This window comes from Micropterus salmoides, unplaced genomic scaffold (genome assembly GCF_014851395.1).
Source record: "Micropterus salmoides isolate LMB-PRFRI ecotype aquatic unplaced genomic scaffold, ASM1485139v1 Ms_hic_scaffold_4, whole genome shotgun sequence".
Taxonomy (NCBI): Eukaryota; Metazoa; Chordata; class Actinopteri; order Centrarchiformes; family Centrarchidae; genus Micropterus; species Micropterus salmoides.
Window position 1 is genome coordinate 15,988,222 of NW_024043372.1, and position 27,346 is coordinate 16,015,567.

The 27,346-nt window shown below is 38.5% G+C and overlaps 1 protein-coding gene across 4 annotated transcripts in view; it reads left to right on the top strand.

Annotated features, from left to right (window-relative positions):
• Window positions 1-27,346, top strand: part of ppp1r16b (protein phosphatase 1, regulatory subunit 16B) — a 96,875-nt gene that overhangs the window by 36,604 nt on the left and 32,925 nt on the right. For all 4 annotated transcript variants that reach the window (XM_038695438.1, XM_038695440.1, XM_038695441.1 and 1 more), the window contains one exon: window positions 23,976-24,046. In XM_038695438.1, coding sequence (XP_038551366.1) covers window positions 23,976-24,046 — 71 coding nt within the window. The remainder of the gene's footprint in view (window positions 1-23,975; window positions 24,047-27,346) is intronic.

A 27,346-nucleotide genomic window follows, 5' to 3' on the forward strand; every position in this document is an offset into this window, starting at 1 on the left:
AAGCTTTGTCAGTGCTCTACTTAATGCTGACAGTGCCTGGGCAAAGAAACATTTGTTATCAGTGCAGTTTAATGAGGGTGACCATGAAAGAAGCAGAGAGATAAAAAGAAAGGGAGACGGGGTGTAGTGTTGCCTACACAGCTCCAGTGGCAGCTGGCTAGCTCAGGAGCCTGATAATCTCCTCTCATTCCCTCTAGTCCCCAAATGCTCAATCAAGCATCATGACTCCACACACTATGCTGCAGTCTCCGGGCTTCCTTTGCAAATATATGATGTGACGGTGTCATGCATTCTCTTGTGTAGTCATTGAATGCATGACACGAACACTGCCTTTTGTAGTCATTTCAATTATTTTCTATTATGTAAAAATAGAAAAGAAAGTTGAGTGTAGATCATGATGGAAATGAGTTTGAGCATTTTAGAAAGACAAGACATCAGTGCTGACTTTCACATCAAGATTTATTTTCATAAATCAGAACTATACTTTTTTGTAAAAATGACTGTCAAAGCCAATATGAGCAGTGGAAAGTTCCAAAACTAATAGAGAAGTGAGAGAATAGAGAGAGTAAAAACAACAACAAAACGAGATGGAGATTTACTTTGACCTGAGGCTGACTCCACCAGCCTCGAGGCCATAATAAGATGAGACGTTGGATTGGCCGGGCTGACTCTTGTTTAATCTCCGATTGGTTGCATTTAGTGAAATGTTTCCTGTGGCTTTTCTGTGGTTGCAGTCAGAGCATCACTGGGTTGACCGGAGGGTATGTGTGTGAACACACACACACTGACAAATGTGTGTATGTTCATTGGTGTGCATTATTCATGCTGTATTTACTGTTTTTTATTGTTGTACTTTGTAAGCTTTACTGTATCTTGAACAGTAGATGGTGTTATTGAAACTATCCATGAACAATGCAGGTGTGCATGTTTATATTCGAGAGAGAGAGAGAGACAGAGAGAGAGAGAGACAGAGATAGAGACTGAGAGAGAGACTGAGAGACTTCTTTCCTCTCTGAACTACAATGTCCCTGTCATTATAACTTCCTTACTGGAAGCTGCGGGAGCAGACTTACCAAGCCTTGGGGAGATGCAGATATAGTAAAGCCACAGAGGACACAATGTGTTGTCGAGCTGAAGTTTGTGTGTCTGTGTGTACCCGTGAATGTGTTAAACTTTTCAGAAGATGTTTGTGGGGATAAGAAAGTAGAAAATGGTAGGTAGGAGAGGATCGGATAGAAAGGGATGCATCCTGATTCTGAGCCCATTTCTTTGCCCTCCGGCTGCCACCTTACCAAACCCTCTGCCCCCTCACAGTGGTGTGGGTTGCTGGCTGTGAAATTACTGTGAAGCACCTCACTGTCTCTCTCTGCGGCTCTCTGGCTATTGAGACTGATAGGTTTTCTGCTCTCCAGAGAGCCGCTATCCTGCAAAGGAGCAGCCATTGAGGTCAAAAAGTACAGTCAACCCACACACACACAGAATATAGACTGAGCTGACATTTCCTCTTAACACCGCTGTGTGATCTGATAAAGTTGTCAAACAACTCAAATGATTGAAGGGCTTAAGAATCTCTGTGGAAAAGGGGAAAAAAAATCAACAACTGAAACCAAAAAGTTGGGTTCTACAAATGTAACATGCGCGACACCTGAAAGAAAACTATTATAAAGTGAATTTAATTTTATTTTCATGGCAGTTCCAGTTTGACTTGCAAAGCTGCTCAGTATTTATAATCAAGGCAAAACCATCAGGTTTGACGACAGTTGAATCATCCAACTGATTAATGGCCAATCGCAGTGTGATGTAGGTGTGAAATCAGATTTGTCGGTTTGTAAAGCTACATAAATGGTGGGACACTGCCCACCAGGGGGTTTCTGAAGGAGTTTGAAGATCTGACAAGCAGTTGTATACATATATTGAGTATAATGGAGCATTAAACTCTGTCATACTGCTTTTAATGTAATGGCCCTATATAAAAGCAGTTCATTTACCAAATGAAAGAATTACGAGTGAGTAAACCTTTACGGTTTTGAGTTTTTATAGTTCTTTAATTTCTATTCAAATTAACTATATTAGTCATACTTGTGTATCTCCTGCAAACTGCCAAAGCATCTTATGAAGTTTGAGTCATTTTATTATATATTGATTTTAAGGCATTTTATTTAGCAACTTACAATAAGCACATTTTATAGTATAGATACATAATTCAAAAAGGTAACAACCACAGACACATGGAGAGGTGCATTTTTTTACCCTATTGAGATTTTTTGCTGCAGCTTTTAGCCGACATTTTTCACAAGCATAGAAATACAAGAGCATCAGTCAACTTGTTTTACTTCTGAAACTGACTGGAGATCCACAGTGTTGTTAATGTAACTCTTGTCTTCTATCTTGTAAGACTTAAGTCTGTTTGAAACATGTGATAATGTGACTGGCTTCAATGACTGAGTCGGTTGTATTTTACCCCTCCATGAACCCAGTCTGTGTTTTACAGCTCTGTGTGTTTCCCACCCCTGAACTCTATTTGGACTTTATAATTATCACGTGGCAACACCAAACACACATATTCCCCACTTAAAATCATAAATTATAACTTTATGTTTGAGAAGCCACGCTTTAAATCCCCATTCCCTTTTTAGCCATGTGGCTTTTCCTTTTGGTTCACCACCTTTTTTTTTTCTCAGCCATATCACCACCATATAAATACAGAGGAGGAATAACTTGAAGATTTCAGGATTGAAACGGCCCTTGGAAGGAGAATTCACTTGTGGTTTTGTCTCCTTCTTTTTCTCTTTCTAGTTATTTGTGTGCAAATTAGGTCTCAGTGGAGTTTTTGTCTTCTTCTGCTGTCTTATTAAGAGTGTTAAGGCCTTCTCCTCGGAGGCCTTAGATAGGCTTAGCTGCTCCCAGGCATATGGCAGCAACAGAGTAGTATTAAAAAGACACACAAGAGCGGAGTGAAAAGAAGACGACTGCAACACAAACCAAAGTACATTACATCGGATGCGGAAGTGATTGTCAAGACAACACTGACTATTGACAGTGATGTCCATTCTCTCTGTTTCTTTGACACACCTCAGTCCAATCTTACTTCAGCTTTCTACGTTTTTTTTTTTAATCTAGGCTATAGAAGGAAACACATTCGGATACTGTTGCTTAACCTTTGCTCTTGATTTAAAATGGCAGCAGAAAGATTTAATCAGATCCTTTCATGGAGTTCGAAAGGAAATGAGAACAGTCAGTCAGGACCTCAGGACCTTTTGTGTTGAATGTTTAGAGTCGGTGACCTTCTCTGGTTAAAATAAGTATTTTCTGGGTGATTGAAAGAGGTTGGAGGACTTTAGCAACATACTGCTTGGATGCAAAATACAAGACTGACACCTAGTATACAGTATATAGGATTTATGTTAAAGATGCTAAAGCTCGTACTCTGCACCAACTGTATGACAAGTGCGGAGGCAAGAAATATCTCCAGCTAATCACAGATGTAGTATTTGTTAGGTCAGATCAGTCCAACACTTTGGTTCAGACCGAAATAGTTCCCCTGTTGGATGGATTGTAGAGAATTTGAATTGAGAGAACTGAAAGTAAAAACATAGATGTGAATTTTTAGTGAGACTTAAATACAATTTCAGTTACAACTGAATTCAGTTTCATAATATTACATGCAGTTTCAAGTTAATTGGAACAGTTTCAAACTAATAAATTCAATTTCAAATAATGTTACTCAGATGCAGTTTTTCAATAAAATTATTCAAGTAAAAAAAAAATACAAATTCAAATTATGCTATTCAAATTCAGTTTTTAATGCAATAATTCAAGTTGAGCAATTTAAATTCAGATCTAAATCATTCAAATTCAGATTCTACTGACATAAATAGCAGCCCATAGGATTGTCATAAAATATCGTACGCTGACATCTATGTTCCTCAGAGGACGAATCCTACTGACTTTTGGTGATCTCCTGACTTTTCACCTTTACATTTTCTCTGTGAAATGTCTCAGCAGCTATTGGATATATTGCCATGAAATCTTGTTCACATATTCATTGTTCCCAGACTATGACCCTGACTTTTCACGTAGTACCATCATCTGGTCAAAATTTTACAGTAAGTTGTCCAATTTCCATCTGCCTCAGCTATACTTTGTGATTGGCGCTAATTAGCCAATGTTACCATGCTAATTCACTGAACTAAGTTGGTGAACATGGTAAACTTGCTCAACATCGGCATGTTTGCATCGTCATTGTGAGCGTGGTAACATGATTATTAGTATTGAGCTCAAAGCAACACTGTGCCCAAGTACAGCCTTGCAGAGCCGTTAGCATGGCTTATTTAATAATGCTAACAGCCTGTTTCATTAGAGCTGGGTGTGAAACAAAATGGCTCCAAATAAACTTTGGTGTACCATTGTACTTATATACTGTATAAAGTTTTACCTAAATTTGTCAGAAAAGATACTTTTGTTTGATTTGGAGGGAGGCACTTAACAATTTTTGGCTAAACACAAACTAGCTTCTGTGTAGTCATGCTTATCAGAGGCTGGTATTAACAAGATTTTTATACAAGAGTAATGAGCTGAGCTCATGAAACGGGATAACTAATCACAGTCACAATATTAAAAATCAAAGTGCTGTGCAGTGATGATGTAGGTCTCTGTGCAGTGTTACTGCTCTCTTGTTAGATTGCAATGATAAAGTCAGACCAAGACAGAATAGAATTGGTAAACTTCAAACGTTTGCACTTGCAGACATAAAAGGATGGACTTTTGAACCAGATTTACCAGCCAATAAAAGCTGCCTGAAGCTTGTTATCCACCACTTCTTTCAGATCCCTTCAAATACAGTAAACATTTGATCTCATAGAAAGACCAGTGATATGACAAGTGATCCAGGGGCTTGTTTCTAGCAAACAGACTTTAAATGTGTACTTGGTCTTTTTTGGTCCTTTTTTCTTTAAGTATTTCATAATGATTTATTATGGGGCCTTTCATATCTTCTCAAAATTATTGTTTGATTAGTTTTGTGGCTAAGCCATAACCTATTTTTATAACTACACAAATATGTAATCAACCTGTGTTATGCCCAAAGTATTTTAAAAAGTCATACATTTTTTAAAGATTTTAACAGAGAGATTTTTTTTAGCTCAGCACTAACAAGTGATCCCGAACAGGAGGCTGTTTACTCATGGTGAGCTAAGCTGATGTGACCGCTGACCTTTGACAACTGTAGTGTAAGCTGGCCAGTACCTCTCGTGCATCATGTGTCGTAACACGAACCACAACAAGGGTGAGCAGTCTGGTAGGACACAGGTATGTGTAGAGATGAAGATTTACAGCTCTGTTTATTATGGTGGCTCAGAGTCCAACGCAATGCAGCTTGGAACAACACGTGCAGCATTTAGAAAAAACACAGGAGAATTTTCAGGGGACAGGAGTCATGTTCATCACTTTTTTTGGTAACTAACTCCCATTGTGTTCTCTGCGACTTGCACAGTTTCTGTATTTGAATTTGTTTTCTCACTTTGTGCCTATTTATTTCCTTCATTTGCTTTTGTTTGGATGTTTTCTTAAATTGCAATGCAGGCCACTGTAGTCTATCATCTCTCATTTACAGTTTGAGATGTTTTTTAAGGGTTAAACTATGTGTAAACAGCATACAATACCTACATAGTATACTTATACAATACATAACTTTTACTATAAGACTGTGTGTGTGTATTACTATGATCTTGTGTGTGTGTATAAGATTAAACTTGAGCTGAAGCAACTAGTCTATTAATCAATTATTCAATAGATTATAGAAAATAATATAGAAAATTAATTGGCAACTATTTTGATAATCAATCAAGTCATTTCTTAAGCAAAAATTATAATAATTAATTGACTCCATCTTCCTGATTGTGAAGATTCCTTACACCGTATAATTACTTGATCAATCACAAATATTTTGCAGATTAATCAATAATGAAAATAATTGTTAACTGCAGCCCTAGATTATATCGTTCACTTGATATGTACTTTTGACCACTGACCAAATTTCAGTAATAAAATCTGAAACCATGATGGCCTTCAACCACTTGGCTGTGTTGTGAGCTCAGGTCTGCCCTGAGATGTTAAATTACTCAAATCATAAAAATGATAAATTTAGTTTCAGATTTAATTAAATTTGTCAAGAACAAATTCAGCATTTACTGCATTCAGTCTGCTGACATCATATAATGCCATGTGGCTCTTTCTTGATGTGTTCCTCATTCAATCATAAGACCAAAGATAAGTGCGACTGTTTTTACCATCCGTACATCTTTCCTGGGGATAAAATTAAGCCGCTTCACTTGAGGCCAAATCAAGGCTCCTTCACCACCGGCTCTTTGCATTTTAGCTTTTCCCTCTTGTACGATCACCACTGATTTTATGTGACATTTCCGAGCAGCTGATTACTGAAGTGGGATTTGACATTTCATGCCCTGAGCAGGGGCGCGACAATGACGGGGTTGAGAACTACACATAAAAAGCATCCTAGGGCAGGTATCTATTGAATGCTTCTGTGATTAGGAGGACTAGTCTTACACTCCTGACATCAGTCGATTTTAGAAACTACGTCTTTCTTATGTGGTTCTCACCATTGCTACTGCCTCTATTGATATTCTTTTCCTTCCTCTGAGGCCTTTGTGATTAGGGCTGTCTTCATGGATTCTCAGGTAGCCTTCAGGTCAACAAAACTCTTTTTCTGTCCTCGCTGCGAGTCTCTTCCCCTGCTGCCTCTCTCTTCCCCTGTCTGTCTAAATTAACATTCCTCCATGGGCTCGCCAGACTCTGCTCCTCCATGCGTTGCTGCTCTGCCTGGCACACACTAGCACTGCTGTCTCCTCCCCTCCATGCTAGTTCACGTGCCTCAGTCTGGCCAGAGGGGACTGACTCATCCTGGTCATGTAACATCATTTGGGATTAAAAATTGTTGAAAAAAAGTCAAAGTACAAAAGTGGAAGCGGTGTGATTGGTTGAACGAGCGTGTTGTGTACAGTATAAATGTCTGTAATATCGTGTCAGAGTTGGTGTAGTCAGTTAAAAGAGCAGGTTGCATTGGACCGTGGAATTATTAGGGTTTTGGCTTATTTAGGTCCATAATTGAACATGTTTCTTGGCCATGTAACAACACACAACAACAAAGGGTCATTTATTGAACTTGATCACTTTACTGGCTGTTTCATTGTGTCCTACTTTCAGTACAGCACTCATTTTCTTCTTTTCATGTACTTGTCTTTCTGGTGCATTTGCCAATTTTGAAACTGCTCACATAAAATCATACTATTATTGTTATTACTATTATTGTCATTCACTGCTGGATTAGATGCAGTCTTAAGTGAACTGTGGTAGTCTGCCAATGAGCTCATTGAAATCTTCTCCCTCTCCTCCCCTCTTTGACATCAGTCGGATCTCCCGGGAGAGCCCTGACTCTCAAGTTAACTCCTATTTCCATGGTAACTGAGGCAGACAGAGAGAGGTCCAGGCAGCCACGGCCCAGAGCTACTCAGCTGCAAAGGCACAAATTGTGCATCATCATTGTTGCTGCTGCATGGGATAGCATGTGGGAGACGGTGTGGTTGTGGCTGCTGGGTTAACTCACCCTCAAGTAAAACTGTCATTGGTGGAAAAGAATGGTGTGATTCAAATCACAGTCAACGGATATTAGGAAAGTCATCTGAGAATGATTTTAGGTGGTATATCAATAGTTGAACTATAATTATAAACACTCAACTAAATATAAAAAAGAGGAATGGGAAAGAGCTTAACGTTTTAGATTTTAGATAATGATTTGCATGTTGTGCATCATACATCGACCAATTTAAGGATATTCTCCTGGAAAAATCTGATTTGTTTTGTTATGACAATTGAGGTGAAAAGTAAGCAGTTAAATAGACGTCAGAAATGTTTGAGGGAGTGTGAATCATTTGGTGGCGAAGGAGGACATTTATGTTCAAGTCACAAATCCCTCTAGTGACCTTAGTAATTATGGCATCATAAAATACATTTATTTTTCAAAAGTTGTCAGATCAGAAGACACTTCTAAATGTCATAGAGGGCATGGACAAATGCCATTTTTTGTCATTTAATCTGGAAGATTTGTTGATGTAGTGGAAGGTAGTGACCCCAGCAAAGGATTTATTTTCAAATAGTATTGTAGAAGAAATCTTCTAAATGGAAAAGATGACACATACTTTGAGCCAACAAGAAGCACAATTTAGTTTTGTTGCTGTTTATGTTGCAAATGGAAAGTGTAAAAAACTGTCAGGGAGGTATTTGTATTACCATGAATGTAACTGGCACAGTTGTAAGCATTTATTGACTCAGTAAAATCTATAATTATTATAATTATTAGCATTTTCCATTTTATTTTTTATATGAAATTGATCTGGATCTGTAAAAACCCTGATGCATCTGTCCCGTTGCTCTCCCATCCACTGCGTCCTTATCAGCGCCTTTGAGGCCACCTGCCTCCAAACTGGCCAGCAAGGTGTTTAAGTGGCAGTGCGAGTTGGGTTGATCCAATCCTCCCCGTATGCCTGTTCAGCACCCCACTGCTCCCCCACTCTTTCTAAACCACCTCGTAGCATATTCCACTGACTCTCCATCTGCCTACCCACATCCCTCCCCCATAATGAATGAACATCCCTCCAACACACAATAATCCTGCAATGGGATTCTGGATTATCCAATGAGGATTGGGCCTCACCAAACCAAACAGGGGCAGCGTGCTTCATTAACAACACTTAAATTGATAATGTTAAAGACTTGACGCACAGTGAATGACCTGTGAATTGTATGTGTTGTGAACCTCCAGAGACTCCTGTGGACTGGGGGGATGAATTTAGTACAGATTGAGAGTAAAAACCTGAAAAATATGAAGATGAACAAACAACTAATGGGAGACATGGAGTGAAAATGTGTATTACTATTCTCACTTATACATCTTAAAAACTATACTTATAAATATTGGATGAGGGATTTGAAAAGGTCAGAAAGCAGATTAGATACTAGATTTAGATAAAATACCAATAATAACCCAATCCTGCTCACTGCCATTTTTATCTGTTATTACTGGAGCCGTAAAACCCAAATCGGGGCAGTGGAGTGGAGCTGAGCTGGGATGAACAAATGGCTACCAAAGCAGCTGTTTATAGCCTGAGGAGCTGTCAATCAAGGCAAACAACAAGGCCAAAAATACACCCGTCATTAAGCCTCAGAAACCTTAAATGGAACAATACTTTTCAAAATGTCACAGAAGACACGTTAGGAAAAAGTAAAAATAGCTCTTAAGAATTGATGGATTTTTGTTTTTCTAAAGAAAAGTTGGCAGTTTCTCCATTGAATTCATTTAGTGGCCATTGAAAAAAAAACAAGCTATAAAAGGCTTTATACAAGTCACATATGCAGTAGTGCCCTGCAATAGACTTTGATGTGTCAAATAGGCAGACTTCCTCTTGAACACTGAGCAGTGTTGGTTGCTCCTTGGCTCAGACATGCAGGTCAGGTCTTCACGTTGGGTTTGAGCTATATGTTTAATTTGTGATAAAAAAAGAAAAGAAAAGACTTCCCTTTGTCTTACAGTCACACCCCGGCAGTCTGTCTTATTTTTTTTTTATCCTTTCCTCTCTTTCACTATAACCGGAGGAAGCCTGCTATTATAATGTGTTTTAGCAAGCATACTGGCGCTAACTGGTTGGAGCACTGCCGCATAATCCAGAGTATTACTGAGACAAACAATACTGTTTCAGTCTTTCTCTGTTCCTACAGTAGATCGTAAGCATGCACAGACTTGAATGCCACTTTTGAATTGTATTTAAGTTTACACATTGGGCACATAGTTTCTTGATTATGTCAGTAGGAGCAAGAAGCAGAACTCAATTCTAAGAGTGAATGTTTTTGTTTATGGCAGCTTGTCTTCAGGTTTGGAATACTGCTAGAAAGGTGAAGAGTATTAATTGAAATGTTTGTTAAAATGGTTATTTTTTAATGGTTTTGCATCTCCATCTGTTTCTGTAGCTGATGTGACTCTGTACTGATATGACTGATTATGAAGCCTGGATTGGCTCCTGGTCTTAGTGCCTTACATACAGTCTGCTACAATAAATGGTCAGTAAAAGCCGATGTTCTTGGAAATATTTATTTTTATATATTTTTTTGCCTCTCTTGCGGCACAGTTTTAGGGATGGCAATATTGGTCTGTCCGTCGGCCCATCACTTTGTTGCAGAATGAAATATCTCAACAACATTTCCACATGGTCCCCTGAGGATGAATCCTAGTGACAATGTCAGCGGGCCACCTGGATTTGTCTGTTAACTACATTATAAAGAGTCCTTTAACGCTGTCTAGCTTTTAGAGTAAGTTCCAATCATCTTTCCAAATTGAAACCTGAGCTCATTATTATATGTTATGTTTATTCTATTTCAGCATTAATTTGCTCACAGTGACCCAGAGAACACCTGCCGTATCCCAATCTGCAGTTTGTTGTGTCTTCCAAAATGCCTTCCCCGCTGTGCTATCGAACTACATCTGTTAAAGCAATGTAACATACAATTAAAGTCCCTTAATAGCTCACCATGTGGATGATAATTTTAACATAGCAGAATGCTAATTATATCAATGATCGTCTCCCCTAACGTCCTACTAAAACCAATGTCATTTAGCTGCTACTTATGGACGTGCCAAGTGGCCTACTTTCTGCACAGCCGACATGAAAGCAGAGAGGGCTACCTTGCCTGAAGAGTGTTTGGAACATAATTTTGTTATATTCTGAAAATGTTTGCACTGTTGAAATGTTTTGGGCTATTTAGGTTGTTCTAAGATTAAAGTATCTCATTTGTGGGATCTGACGAGCACTGATGAGTATGTGTGCTACATCAGCCCTTTTCGATTTGCAGTAAATTAGTGAAAAATGAATGAAATGGAGTCGTGACAAAACCTAATGATGACAGAAATGAATGCTAGCAATATTTCTATCAATTACCTCGGTAGTGCGAGCTGAATGAGAAATATGCCTCTTGATCATTTCATGTACTGTGACTTCAAAATGCTGAAAAGGTGCCCAATTTTATCTGTGTAATCACACTTTAAATCATGAAACTGGGATTCAGAAAGTGTTTTTGTAGATACGTTGTGCTGATTTTAAACCTACTTAAAATGTTATTGTTATTTTTTTCCAGACCTTATGCAGAACTTGCAGTATAGTCGTGTTTCTTCTGGCTTAGAGTTTCATGACTTGAAATGTTTGAATAAATGTCCTGCTGAGCGTCACAAAATTAATCAAATTAAGTTTCTTAACAAACATGGTAAGCATCTTGCTAGTGCTAGCATACTTCTCGTGTATTACATGTATTGTATTTGGGCCTTTGGGTCTTTCTCCTAGCTAGAAGAAAAGTTAGATAATGGAAAATTGTTGCATAACTTTTTATACATAAGGTTTATTTCGATAATAATAAAAACAATAGTTATGCTGAAGGTTATTGTCAACTTCAGTTATTGTCCCCCTACACCTTTTTTTGCAAAAAAAAAAAAAAAATCAGATCTTTTGATTTATTTTATCAAAACTGAAATTGCTGAAAAAAGGAAATTAAAATGTTGCCATGTATATTTTTGGTACTGAGTGTGCACATTAAAACATGCATGCACATTAGCACCTAATTGGAATCAGTGCTAAATATAGCAAGCTAGGCTAACTAGCTTCCATCATCTAATTGGAATGCAAACTTAGCATGACGGGGCCTTCCAAATGTTGCATGTTGTAAAGGGGCAGATGGGTTAAACCTATGTTGGTAGTAGCACACCATGAAGATCGATGGTGCTTCTCCTTGTAACACTGGCTCAGTGATACCATAAGAAACGGCCAGTAAGCTGGACGCTGTTTCCAAAAATGGCTTTATCCTCTTTTGAAAAATGGAAAGTATATTCCATTAAAGTGAGAAGAATTCAAATTTCAGTTCAACGTTTAATTTAACAGAGTCACTGGGAGCAGCCTCAAGTGTATCCCCCTTATCTCTGTATTTAATTTGACCTATCTTATAATGCTTTATAGTGTACTTGGGACTGTGAAATATCAGTGTTGCCTGCAGTGGATTAGGATCTGCTCTCTTGCCAGCATATCACAGTTTCAGAGGGATTATAAACCACAGTGACATTTTAGGTATATTACATAAAGCATTTTCTTATGGGTGTCAGCTAGTATGTGATATTTAAGGGATTCTGTGGCAGTTATTATTGCTGCACAACAAATATTTGCCTCTTCAATATAGCAAAGAGAGATACTCTTGAAAGAAAATCAATTCTACACTTGGACTCTCCCGCATCTGAACTCACACAGCTCTCTCATATCACAATCTTTACTTGATCCTCACTTCACCGACCATTCCCCCCTTATCACTGGTCATTGGCTGTGAGATATGAGCCTACAGGGGCATCGGTATGAGTCAGCATCCTGAGCTAAACCCTGACAATAAGAACATCCTTGCTAATAAATGTACAGCTGGCAAACACCGGTGTTGCTTTTCCATGACGGGAGATATGCAGGTATTCGGTACCGCGTTTCTTAGATCAGAGCGTCCGTGCATCCAATATGCTGTGAAATGAGGCTCCCTCATCAATTATCTGCCAAGGGATTCCCTGAACAGGAATACAAATGAACTCGTAATCTTTGTAACTGCAAACATGGAAGGTTTTAGTAGTTGTACATGCAAGCCAAAAAGCATTTTATGATCTCTTTAAGAAAGACCACACCATGAAAAAACAGCCCCTGACAAATGTACTGGGACAGGGTTGTCCCAGTACTTTTGTCCAAATAGTGTGCATGTTACATGATCTACAGTTAAAGCGTATCTATGGCGTGGATGCCGTGACTTTTACTTTGTTTAAGATGTATACAGAAGCACAGACTTGGAACTCTGCTATAAACTACTGAACTATAGAAACCTCACAGTATATTAGTATTCATAATATTCAAGACCCTGGTTTCCACTTTGGGAGCCCACATTCATGTTTGTGAATAACCTCTTATCAATTATCAGAGTTCTGGAAACTTGTGACCTAAATAATTTCTGTATAGTCAAAGTTCATTCGCTTGGGATTTGTTTCCATCTCCAACACACTCACACACAGTATTGTCGAGGCATAGCAAGATAACAGGAAGGAAGGGTGGGTTTCTCTTCTCGTGCTGTTGTTTGTTGATGTATCTTTATCTTTTTGGAAGCATCTCGTCCAGCTCCATCTCCTCCCTAAATAGGAATGTATGGGACCTGCCCAGGAAGACATGTTCGAGATTTCTGCAGCGGCGTGTTACTGGATTTTGTGGTTGTAGATAATCACCACGGTGACCCTCTGATGTAATGGATTGCTTTTTAAAGATTTTTGTGTTTGTATGTATGTGTGTGTATGCTTGGCCCCAGAGGGTGGTGGTACAGACAGATAGGAATCACATTCATGGTCGCCAGCTCCAAGTCTATTTTACTTTGTCTGATCTATTTCTATCTGTCAGTGTGTGTGTAGAACATTTTACCTCCTGCACTCCCCTTTCGGGATTTGTGTGATGTATTCTTTAAGATCCCGTTTCCTTTAATTATAAAACTCAAGTCATAGGTGAGATAAAAGGAAAGAAGTTCCTTTTTAAGTGCTATTGGTCATTAAGTCTGAGCGTACATGCTGCTAATGAGACACGCAGGAGGCAAAACAACACAGTCTGTTAATGAAAAAGGAACTTTATCTTCGAAATAACTATACCACCACTGCAAATACTGCTCCCAAGCTGGGTGTTTTTACCAATTTAGACAAGTTCTCAATTGATACGTCAATCAACAGAAAATAATCGACACTTCTGATATTTGATTTATCATTAAAGTCATTTGTCAACCAAAAATGATCTTGTTCCAACCTCTCAAATGTTAGTATTAGCTGATTTTTGTGCAGCTGTTGGGATTGCGATGTCGGTCTGTTGCTAGGTCACTCTGTCACCACTTTGATCCAAACTGAAATATCTCGACAACCACTGGATGGATTGGATTATATATACTCACCCCCATTCTGATGAAGTGCTTTGAGAAACTGGTTCTTCGGCACATAAAGAACAAAATTCCTGGACCCTCACCAGTTTGCTTTCAGAACCAACAGATCCACTCAGCCCGCACACACCTTGAGAAAAACAAGACCTAAATCAGATGCTGTTTGTCGATTTCAGCTCAGCATTCAACACAATCTCCCCCATGAAACTGATCGGCAAATTTAGCACTCCGTAACTGGATATATGACTTGACCCCAGATAGTTTGGATTGGTGGACACACCTCCTCCACTTCTAGTTCTATAGTTATTTCTGTTTACCATTTTATAATTGCTTTTATATTGTCTGCTACGTAGCAGAAGGGAATTACAAACTCAGTTTGACTCTAAAACCTGTTGTATTGTGACAAATAAATCTACCTTGATTGACATGACATTTTATGCAAATGTTCACGTTTCCTTCAGGATGAATTGTGTTCCATTTGGTGATCCCCACTCACACAGGTGGTTTCTGTCTTCCTTTAAATTGTTTTGTAAACTCACAATTCAAAGTGCTAATGCCAAAGGTGTTTTATATCTGATAAATGCTGCTAATGGATATTTTAACCGTGTTAGTAATTGTAATTATAGAGACAAAGTCACATTAATGAGGTTTTGCCATTATTATGTCTCTCCCCTGTGTAAGTTAATGTATCCAGAAAGTTATCTGGTAATTACACTGTTAATTAGTCACTGCTCCTAAAAGGGGTTGGTTGGTTTGTTGTTGTTATTTTTGTTTTCATGTTAATGTGTGCTGTCTCCTTTTTCATTTGAAAAGGCAGAATGTTCCAGCCATCGATCTTTCAGCAGGGAGGGATTGCATCACATTACGTGACTTTCTTAGTGCGTGGGTGTGTGGGTGTGGGTGTGTGTGTGTGTGTGTGTGTGTGTGTGTGTGTGTGTGAGTGAGACAAATCACACACACACACTTAGTTTTGCCCTTGGAGATTTCTGTGATATTTTGATGTGATAGAAGAGCTCTGTCACCCTAGCGCACATTAGCCACACACAGGCAGACATTGTATAACAGGATGAGTCTAAATAAAAAGAGACAGAATTTCACTTTGAGCATCACCATTCATATCGATTCAGATCACGCATAGATCAAACATTGAAATTTGAACATTTTTATATTCTCACTAACATGAAAAGTAACTGACTGCGTTTACAGAGAGATACTGTATCTTCTAAGGGGTGATAATGTCTGCTCATGCCTTTTTGCACTCTAGGAACAAAAGGAGAAATAGATTCTGAATTTGCCTCAGTATTGATGCATTTGTTTGCGTTACTGTGTGCATCTCTGTTTTGTCGTAATAAAGGAGGCCATTATCATTGCACACACACACTCAAGCTGTCACCTTATATTATATTTATATATTTCACATTCACACACACCATCATATTGTAGCTACAGTAAATTGGCATAAAAGACAGAGCATTTGAATTTCATAAGCACTTTATTGAACGTTGTTTACACAAATTGGTTCAGACAGACTAAATATGTAAAACAAAAACAAAATATTCCACCCAGACTTTAAAAAAATCTTACAAAACACAACATAAAATATGCATTAAAAGAGTTGAAACAAAACAAAGCAACAGAAACATTCATAAATATTAAGCGACAACACAACCATATGAAAGTGTGTTTTTCAAATTGAGCCATTGCCGTCTTTCTCCCCCAGCTGTTTACACTTCTCTCCGTCTTTCCATCACATCACTCTCATCGTCAGATAGATCACACGTCATAACTAATGCACCAGCGCCCGCCCTCTCTCTCACAAAGAAAGCAATTCAGAACCAATGCCTATATTTTGCTGGACGCATTCTAAGAAAAAAAAAAATCAAATATCAAACTGTTGGTGTGTCTGTGCTGCCTGCATGTGCATTTGGTAATCCTATCTGGTTTCCAGCACATATTTTAAAATGTATAATTTCCAGGTTGAGAGGCGGGGGCAGAGCTGTCTGACTTCTGCCTCCGAGAGACACCATTAGATAACCCTCACCTACTGATTACTTTTCCAGACTCAAACAACGTGACAACCGAATGTGTTTACACATTGCTGTGTGCATGGCCAACATCATGCAGAGGAAAATCTATGCATACAAATACAAACACGAGGGGCTCCCGCGTGAATATGAAATAATGTGAAAACAATAAATTGGAATCGTAGCCATGCATTTAGATGCAATTGTGTTGACGTACACACCCATACCTGCCTTTACTGCCTCAGAGGTTTGTGCGTAACACCAGTCAGTATTTAATGGAGATTAATAGCAGGGTGTTCCAGGAGGGGGAGTTAAAAGTGACAGGGTAGTGCTGGTGTTCACGCAGATTCTGTCACTCATCTTGATTGTTTTTTAATTTTTATTTTCACACCAATGAAACTGCCTAAACCTCTGGATTGTTTTTAGCCGTGGTGAAAGAGTTTTGTTAAAGCTGGATGCAACAGAAATTAGATCTCCGTTATCTGATCAGAGCTGCTGGAAAACAGATTTTTTTTTTGCTTTATTCACAGTAATGTTTTGCAGACCAGGATGCCAGATTATATGTACGTGGTAAGTTTTGCATTAGCGAGCTGTCAGATGGGATTGGACATGGGGCTGTGGGGATCTGGATGAAGTTTAACTTCATCCAGATCCCCACAGCCTTTCTGCCGCTTAATAATACTGTAGTAATAAAGCTTTGTCTTATTCGTTTTGTTTTTTCCCTGTGATTTATTATGATTCTGTGTTTAGTCTCACTTTACTTTGAGTTGAAGTCCTTTTGGGACTACTGCTCTTGTTTTTATTTAATATAATTTCGACGTATTGTTCAGCCTCATCATGAAGTGTGTTCACACTTCTTTTTACATGTGCATGTACAGTATGTATTTGTCTGATTACAGACATGAGAATTTCATTAACATGTGTATGCATATTGCATAGGACTGTGATCCTTTGTGTGTGTGTGTCTTGTTCTGAGGATGAGACTGAAGCTTGAACTGCTGGTTGACAGGCAGGTGGCTGATGACACGGATATAATAAATCTTCCTGTGGATTAAAAGCTAGATGCCAATTGAACACTTCATGTAGCCACATTCATTTCTTTCCACCTTATTTTAATTTAATTTTAAATATATAGAGACTGTAAACATTAGTTATAAAAGATGTTCTAAAATGTTTGGTGTCTGTCTAGCTGAACTCTGACATATCTTCGTATGGGGGGATGAAAAGGGTGAATGTCTACTCTGAAAAATCAATAAAAAAAATCATTTCATGTCCTTGTGAAATCCTCTCATTAAAGGTTTGGAGTTATCATACCCTGACTGTCTCTCTTAGACTTGCGTCATTTGCTACAGTGAATTAAGAAGCAGGAAAGGAAAGACAAGTGCAGATAATTAAGATTAATTCTGTTTTTTTGTAGGCGCGCAACAGTGGATTGTACAAATTAGAGGCATATTACATAGTCAATGGAGATAAATCCATAGACTGTATATAAAAATGGACGTAGCGTCCGTGATGCCACCCGTTGGTTTCTGAAGAGCCATTTTGAAGCTCAAAATTGGCGGAGCTGGACGGCGCCATCTTTGGTTATCCCGGATAACCAAAAATGGGCAAAGAGGCGGGTCGTAGGTGGAGCTGAGGTGACGTGTTGCTGAAACCACTCCCGCCTAGCTCCATGTGACCGAGTTAGCTCAGGCTAAGCAGCTAATGCTACATGCTACTCTGCGGTGCTGTACGGTGGAGGTTGGAACCTGCAGCCGTGTTGTTACCAGTTTACCGACATTACCAGCTACAGTCAAGGTAAGACACCGGAAAATATTAAAATAACTCAGATATCTGTTATTGACATGATACTTCACAAGGTTTTAAATGCTTTTAATATATTAATGTGGTAACGTTAACGTTATTTTGCAACACTAACGTTAGATTTTGTTGAGACCAACGTTAACAGTTAACTATGAATCTGTTATCAATTACCTTAAGTTTACTTAACATTAAAGTTACAGTTCAAATGAACAATTTCAAGCAAATCACTTAACCCTTTTACATACTGTTGGTTAGTAGTGGTTACGAGTCGTTTATTTGGACGTCACCTCAGTATTTTACATGTAATAAACGTAATAAGCTAGCGGTAGAGTCCTTAGTTACATGATGGAAGCTGTATAACTTGTAAAACGTTAGCCATGGCTGCTATCACGTTAATTAATTCCCCACACTGCTATATTGAGTAACGCTGCTGCTGTCTGCAGGGCTGTGTCGGATTATTGTCTGGAATAGGACACTTGAGAGAAAGAAAGGTACTTGATTTTTGTTGAGGTTCCGATGCCTCCACATCTGCTACTCAAAGCTTAAACTTTGAGTCTAAAATAACGTTACTAGTCTTGGCTACTGGACATTTGACATTTGTCTTAAAAGGACAAAACAAAAACATTTAAAGACCGTCTCCCTTGTTCCATTTTCTCCCACGTATGTGACATAATAGTGCTGTCAACATTAAAACACTAAGGCATCTTTTAGAGGACCATCTCAAAAAATTTGAATACTGAGGAAAAGTTCATTGTGAGCATCAGAACCACACTGAGAGAGATTACAGGCTTCAGAAACCTTTGCAGGTGTTTTGAGTTAATTAGGTGATTAGAGAGCTCTTCTCTAGTTGATGTTTCTGTATAATTTATAATACAGAAATGTATTTAGGCTATTCTAAAATAAATTTTGAGATAGTGGAGTTTTTATTTCAATGAGCTGTAAACCATAATCATCAAGATGACAGCAAAAAGGGCATATAATGCTTCGCTTTATGTAATGAATCTAGAATATATCAAAGATTCACTTTTTGAATTAAATTACTTTAGAAAATTTACTTCACTACAATATTCTATTTATTAAAGACTCTGTATTTACTTTATATTTTTCATCGCCCTGAAGCATTTATTACACATTTTCCTCCCAGAGTCACACTGTGGATCCCAGATGTCCCACCTTGACTTTTAAATATTGTCCATATTTGTACCATAGATCCATTTAAAAAAAGATATGGTTTATGGTTCACATTGTAATAAATTCTATATATATTAGCACTCCCTGTCTTTACTTCTTACTGAAAAGCTAATCATATACCACAGATAAAACATGAAACATTAAAACTGAACTCTTGCTAAAGAACATCAGTCTAGGATAAGTTGAAAAGTGAAAATACTCCCAACATGTTTCACATGAAATGTTGAAAAGTAATTATGCAGTGTATTTCTGTGTGTGCAGGAGTATTTTTACTTTCTACCTTATGCTTTAAGATAATTAAAGAGCCATACACCCAGTAAACATATACTGTATATAAAAGAGCCTGAAGTTTCCCTGATAAAAGTCTAGTTTAAACACAGAATAATGTGGGCACATCCAAACCATCCTGTGGGTAAGTGCTCAAACAAAGAATGATCTGCACAGAGTAATTATGAATCCCACTAGGGTTTTTTATTGTGACTTTGCAAACTCTGAGGTCTCAGAGCTGACCGAATGCACATGTAGTAAATAGGTGAGTCTATACAATGTAAACCACACAAGACCTTCTCAGAGGTTGCAATAAATGACACCTCCTACAGGGCTTCAAAACTATTCAGTGTGCAGATAATTCTTTTTTTTTCCACAACAGAGTAACTTCTCAGTCAATGTCACATTTGTCTCTTAAAGAAATGTCAAAATAAAACAGTATATCAACCTAACATCAACCTTTCATTTTTTACTTTCTACTAACATGTAAAATGTTAGCCTATAAATAGCATCTTAATATTTTCATTTACAGCTGTTAACTATAATACATTAAGTTTAGATCACACTATTTAAAATTAAAATATGAAACTGATGATGAATGAAGATTTTATTATGTATAATAAATGTAAAAGTAGTTTTGTATGACTTGAAATGTGTTGTAAGAGTTATTATAATGATAGAATCTGTTGAAAAGGACCCAGTGTCATATTTTCACATCAGTAGTGTTCAGGTGTTGTGAGTAAAAAGAAAAGCAGGAGCTGAAGAGCTGGAAGCTGGAGCTGTTCTCTCCTGAAGAGCTGGACACAGCTAATCACATCTGGAGGGTTCTGCAATCAGCTCCTCTGGCACCTGTAAAGACAACAATGGGTAGACAGTTAAGCAGCTTCTTTCAAAGAGCCATAAAGCTACTGAACTCTGAGATCGCCTCAGCATGATAACCTCTCTGGCATGTGACAGTAATTAGGGGTGGCAATGTGAAATATACTGTTTCCTAATATGTGCAATATACGGTTTTCTGCTGGACACTATGCAATAATAACTACCCAAGTCAGAACTTATTGAACGTTTATTATAAGGATCTTATTTTATATTTCTTATTGAACTATACTACCTTTTTTGGCCAATTCTAACCCACCAAACAAACTCAGAGGCGGCTCGGAACGGAATAGTATAACGTTATCGTTTTTAAACAGTAACGTTACACTTGGATGTGCACGGCTCTCCTTGGGAGAGACAGCTAACTAAAAAAGTGGCATCGGTGCTCCTCGGTGTGACAGTTTCAGGCAGAACTCCGCAGCCGCTCCCCCCTCGGCTCTCTGCCTTTAAACTCTTAGTGTCCATCGGGATCAGGTGCAGCCACTTATAAAAGTATCTGACTAGTATCTACACTAACTTACTTACTTACACTAACTTAGCAGCTTGGGGCTGCTCATATCTGGCTAATTAGCGTAACAAGCTAACGTTAAGCCAACAAGCTATATGCCGACAGCGATACCTGTTAAATGTTAACACATGAATAAAATACAGGAATTTTACTCACCAAGTAGAACACGGATTTCCTGGAGGTTCTCTCTCCAATGAACTGCATAGCCTGCCATTATTCATCCAGTATCTGCATGTAGAAATGTCCGACAGGCTTAGCCTCAGAGCTCCGTGTAGCTGAGGGAGGTTAACAGACGGCGGACCGAGTGCTAGCAGTGGCAGCGGCTAAAGGATCTGGATTTTTTGTCTCTTAGATAAAAAAAATAAAATAAAAATAAGCTTAGATTATGCCTTTCCCACTGAGTTTGCAGCCAATAATCAGTACCTAAACCTCTTCAGTGCAAATTTTGATTATTTTACAGACATCAAGTTTTGGCATCGACTTATCTTTAGTAACATTGTGATGTGGCAGAAACATTCTCTATCTCTGTTTGTCAGTATGGCTTCTTAGTTTGAAGCAGGGTCACTGTGTAATGTTTTGATATATACATTTCTTTAAAAATGATTATGCTATGAAGCTGCCTATGTTATAGTAAACATTGTGGCAAACCCTTTTCAGTGGAGCTGGCAGTATAGTGTGTGAGTGGCTCACAAGACAGTTGACTGTGCTTTGCTTTGGTTGATAAAAATAAATAAATTCATATACTTCAGCCACTGACTGAGAGTCACAGTGACCAGGGCAGACGCTGGGAACATTGTGCTCGATTCATCCTCCTAAATAGTTTTATTTAAATGCAGTTTTTTAAAGATGCAATTTAAATTCAATTATAATCTCCTTAGGTAGCTACACTTGACATTTAGAAGGTCCCCTGAAGATTTTGAAAAACAGCGTGGTACCTAATTTCAAGAAAATCAGACTGTGAAGCTTAGGTTAGGACTGTAGTTCCTCCGAGATGTGTTGTTTACCATCCAGGCTGAACACTGTTCATGTACAAACCAGCGCTCCAAATACACAGTGGAAAGCAGAGATGGTGTGTGACATTTATGGGCTGCAGTCAGACTGAGCTTGCAGTGGATAACCTTGGATCCAATTCTCACAGCACTCGATGTAATATTTCACTTTTTCCCCCTCACTTCCCTCTTACAGGAGTGCATGAACAGTGAGGCATCAGTTTTCGTGGCTGCAGCAGCTCGTTTTGCTTGGTTTTGGTTTGCTGGCCTTGGATTTTAATGGCAGCTGATGCTGGAGATGTGACTGCTGCTGAGCTCCTGTGTAGATGACTGTGATAATACTGAAAATATTCTGGCAAAGTCAAATTTCACAGTTGGACATTAACAGTGATACCAATCGGATGCCTAATAGAGGTCTAATAGATGCAGGATTCAGGAAGTAGGCTAATAGAGTTTGGCTGATGATGGCTGCACATCACTGTACTTTATTGTTGTAAAAGCACTCAATCAGCCACATTTTGTGGTTTGCATAATGTGTTTCCATAATGACCAGATGCCATTTTTGTCAAACAGCAACAGAGCATAAATACTAACTTTTCTATTTCGCCAATGACATTACTGATTGTGTGGCATGTTAGTGTTTGTGTGTGTGCAAGCATGTAATTTTCTCACTTTTACGGTTTAAGTTTGATTTACTCACTAAAATCTCTTTAAACAGTGTCCTTTGAATGTCAACGTCTCACGTCTGTCTGACGGAACAGATACGCTTCTATTTTAATCAATCCATCTGTCAACACAGGCAGATTAATGGCTTGTGTTCAACTAACGCTTTACACCTGTAACTGCGACCTGAAGCGTATTTTCTTATGTTTTGTGTGTTGGGAGCCAAAAAGCAGGTGATTTGCACTCAAAGCTGTGTCTGAATGCATCCTGTGTAGATACTGTTGCTGCCAGGGCTACAGTGAAGAGCTGCAACAAACAGTTGTTTTCATTGTTTATTACATCTGCTGATTATTTTCTTGTCTAATCGTTTGTTCTACGGTATATAGTGTTCTGTTTTATTTGGCCAACAGTTGAAACCGAAGTAAAACAGAAAAGTAGAAAATCCTCAAAAATGATGGATCGATAAGTGTTTTATTATACAGTAACATCACAAAAACATGATAAACAGTCTCTTTACAATATGTTATTTTTAGATTGATACATAAAGGTACTGAATATAAAGGCAAGATCTTTGGGAGGGGGGGGGGTTAAACCTTTGATCCCCTCCACTATTGATGTTATTAAACATCAATGACTGTTTTGTGTGTGTGTGTGTGTGTGTGTGTGTGTCTGTGTATAGCCATCTGGCTTTGTGTGTTCGTGCCCTTACACGTGGTGTATATAGTTCATATGTATGAGACTGTTTTTCCGCCAGTCTGAGGGACAGATGTAATAATTATCATCCCAAATCTCTCTCATCTCTCTTTCAGCGTCATAACCTGATTTATCCACTCACTGTGGGTTTTTTTGTCTCTATGAAATAAAGGCAGCTGGCAGCACTGCCAAAAACGGGATAATAATGACATGGAAAGGAGCCCTATGTGCCACTGCCACTTCCTGTCCAGCAGGTTTAGCGGCGTTAGCAGTCAGGCAGCTATCCAGTGTGCAGACTGTGATAGTTGATATTTTGTGAATTAGGTTCCAGACAGAGGGTTTATCTGTTTAGACTAGGAGGTAGACAAACGGTGTAATCCCGAGCATCATTACATCATCCTCCGTCCCCCTCATCCGTCTTTCATCCATATTTCCAAGGTCAGTTGGGTAACATCCTGGCAGGGCTGATAATTTGTGAGATTGAAGTTCCTGCAGGGATGCATCATGACGATGCAGTAAGACTAATGGATTGCAGATTGATTGGTTGCTGATGTTACTGGGTAACAAAAGGTTAAGTTAAGGTGCAGAGTGTAAGCAATCAAGAGGAATTGGGTTGTATGGAATCTCATAATGCTTTTATCCTGCATCTGTTGTTTGTATGCAGCAGCCAGAACAACGTATCATTTCTGAAATATTGATTATAGTAGAACAGCCGAATCGCCATGCAACATGTGTGCCTCTTAACTCGGATTTTTTTATTTTATTTTTTTATTCTCAGCCATAAAATAGTATTTCATCAGTGCAGGTGATGCCTCTAAATCTGGTTGAAATTTTAAAAGGAAATGCAGTTATTTAAGCCAACTGAAAGAAATCCATAATTTCTCCTTTCCTTATGTGCTTCTCCATCTCTCTTACCACCAGTACGTTACCTGCTGAAGAATAACGTGAGTCCAGACCTCTGCAATGAAGACGGTCTCACCGCCCTACATCAGGTAAGATTGTCTCACTCTGTTTCCACCTTTTGTCTTTGTGTCTGACTTCTCTGATATGTCTCTATCATACGGTGTTTTTCCCTGAACCTGGGGCCCTAATAACTAATACATACAAAACATTTTTTTGAAAATGACAAATGATGGAAAGTAGTTGGATAGAAGAAGTCTTCTGGTAACACCAGCATGTTGAGCCGGTCTCCCACTAATTGCAGGGTTGGTGACTTGTGTTGGGTAAAACACTGGTGTGTGTGAATGAGGTGAACAGGAGGCCAAATTATGAAGCACTTTGGATAAAGGCGTTATTTACTGTAGATGAAGTCCAAAAAGAAAAACAAACCATAGCATCACACAATTATATTATTTAAAATGTAATGGGAAACTGCTGAAAGGTTGCTGTTTTTTCTCTCCAGAAGACACATACTGTAAGTTTGTCAGCATTGATTGTTTTCATTAGTAGTGGTGCTTGTTCAGCACTTACGTAGTTTTTCCTTTAGAAATGAATATGCTATGGAGCATACATTAGCCTCCTCTGGGCAAAAGGAAATAAAACGTCCGGAAAGACAGTCAGTTATTTTTGGGTAATCTCCAAAATTAACTTTAATTTAAATGCAGTTTTTGAAGCCAATTTTAATTCAATTATAATTTCCTTAGGCAGCTAAACATGACATTGGCAAATGGCAGAATAAAGAAAGAAAGAAGGAAGGATTGACTGTTTTTACAATAGATATGTTTCCCCCTCATCTCCCAGAGTTTTCCCTGAGGAACTGCCTAATCTGAATGTTTCATATGTGAATAGAAAACTTTGTGTGTCGTCCGTTTTGAATCAGTTTTTTAAATCAGTTTTTATTCTGCTATACAAAATATTGAGGACACTAGAAAATAAAATAGAATATGATTTATATATAATTTTGATGCGACAAGGACAAATAGCAAATTTTCAAGACTGACATACTGCTCAATTTTAATATTAGAAATACAAAATCCCATTCTGCAAAAGGTACTTGACCTTTGAAACTGATATTTTATTGAGTTTATTCTGTTATATACATATTCCACATCTTCTTGTTTTCCCTCTTTGGAGTGTCTTGTGACTCTCTTCTTCTTTTAGAAGATCCAACTTTACCATTACCATGTCTGGTGTGATTTAGTTGTGTAGTGCAGCAGTAGGAATTAAAGGCCTTGTGCAGAATGTGTTGAGGTTTTCTGACACTGAAAAAAATTATCTTTAATAGTGAGGAAATGAGTTCAGTATTGGGGAAATTAGTCCATTTTGATGTAGGAAATTGATAGAGGAGATCTGCCTATTTTCGCTTGCTTCTTAGAGCCATTACTGGCACAATAATCAAAGCTTCCAACTCATCCAAATCAGTGCTCCAAATCACTTTTCACTGAACACTGCTCAGTTGTCTGTGTAAATAATGGATCATTACTTGTCTCATTTGGTCACAAATTGTCCAACCTTTGGTGTGAAAAGTGTTTTTCCTTCATTCCTCTGACTTACAGCCAGTTCCCGTCACCACACTGAAAGAGACTGGCCCACTTTTCAGCGTACAAACATTTGTTTAGCTCTCTAAATAAGTCTTTCTCTTCTCATTACTCGCTCTACAAAATAGTTAGCAAATGACAAATTAAAAGAATGAAAACTCAGCACTTACTGTATTTCTGAGTTAGCCTGGTGGGTAGGCTAGCTAACTTTTTAGGCTTACATTTTTTAAGCTGTCTAACCTGGATTAGACAAATTTAAGAGCAAAATTAAGACTGGCCTAAACACAACAGAGAAGTCTAAACGGCTTTGTTAAACTGGCACTCACCAGCCAGAAAGGATTGATTATTCAAACTGAAGACTGTCCATAAAGCTGCTGCAATGGCTGACCGTAAACACAAACAAGCATCAAACCATTTGGTTTGTCCCTCGTACACTGAAATGTCAAACCCTGGAGAAGCTCAAAATCTAATCCCACATCAAGGCCTAGACAGCATCTTTATGGGCAGAGAAGGAGATAGACACAGTGTAAAAAGACACCATGCTTTCTCTCTTAAGTTAAATAAATCATCATCTATTACCTCAGTTTCTTCCCTGCTTTTCACCCTTCCCGGCCCCTCTGATTTATCTCTCTCTACAGTTGTACTATACCTCTGACAGTTTATGTCCTCTCTCCTTCTTTGCCTGTTTTCGTTCTGCCTCAGCTAACACAGCCGAGTCTCTTTCCCTCTCAGCTGCTTAAAGCCTAATATTCAGGTTCCTGCTGGGAGGCAGAGAAATGAACAAGGAGAGAAAATTGAAGTCCATCAGTCACCACCGGTGTGGCTGGTGTTTTAAAAGCTGTGGGCTGTGGGCCATCAGATTGACCTTTCGGCTTTGAATGTGTGTGTTCCCGATAATCTGCTATTTGGATGGGTCAGCCTGCACACTGTCTTTGAGATGAGACCTTTTCCCTTCTGCTACGATTTGACGAATACCACCACATGACACGTCTTCTCTCACTCACTCACTCACTCACTCACTCACTCACTCACTCACTCACTCACACACACACACACACACACACACACACACACACACACACACACACACACACACACACACACACACACACACACACATCATATGGCAGGGGGCAAGATAAATGAAGGAAAGTTGGGGTGATGTTTCTCTAAATGAGATGTCATACCTATCTAAGGTTGGTCTCACCTCACTGCTATGAGACATAAATCAATAGATGGCTTGCAGGGCACACACACACACACACACACACACACACACACACACACTCTACATGAAAGCTCCTTGACAGCTTCGATTCTGGTAGAGAACCTAGCATTTTTTTTGGGATGATGTGAAGGACAAATGGAGACCTTTTGTTCAATGACAAGGTTATGTATGCATGTTTCTGTTTGGATTACTGTGTGTAAGGCCATGTTCAGACAGTCATTAATGCTGCGTCATAATCACAACATCCTCATTTTAATAAGACCACTGTGAGGACTTGAGCAGGATTGTCCAGCAAAAGCGACATCATCTGGCCACTTCCTGGCTGATCATTTTCTTACACAAACGTCTTTCTCTGCCGTTTACCTCGCTGTTCTCAAGAATGATAATGCAATTATTTATGCCATGATAAATTTCCACAATTGTACAATTCTGACTAATAATTAAAAAACAGTGTGCGCTATTTTGGTGTTTGGCAAGTCTTCAGACAATGCTGTTTTCGATGGGGGTAGGATTATTTATATATACATAATGTTTTTTGTTGCTGTATTCTTCCCTGCAACATTTAAAACATTATATTGCACAATACA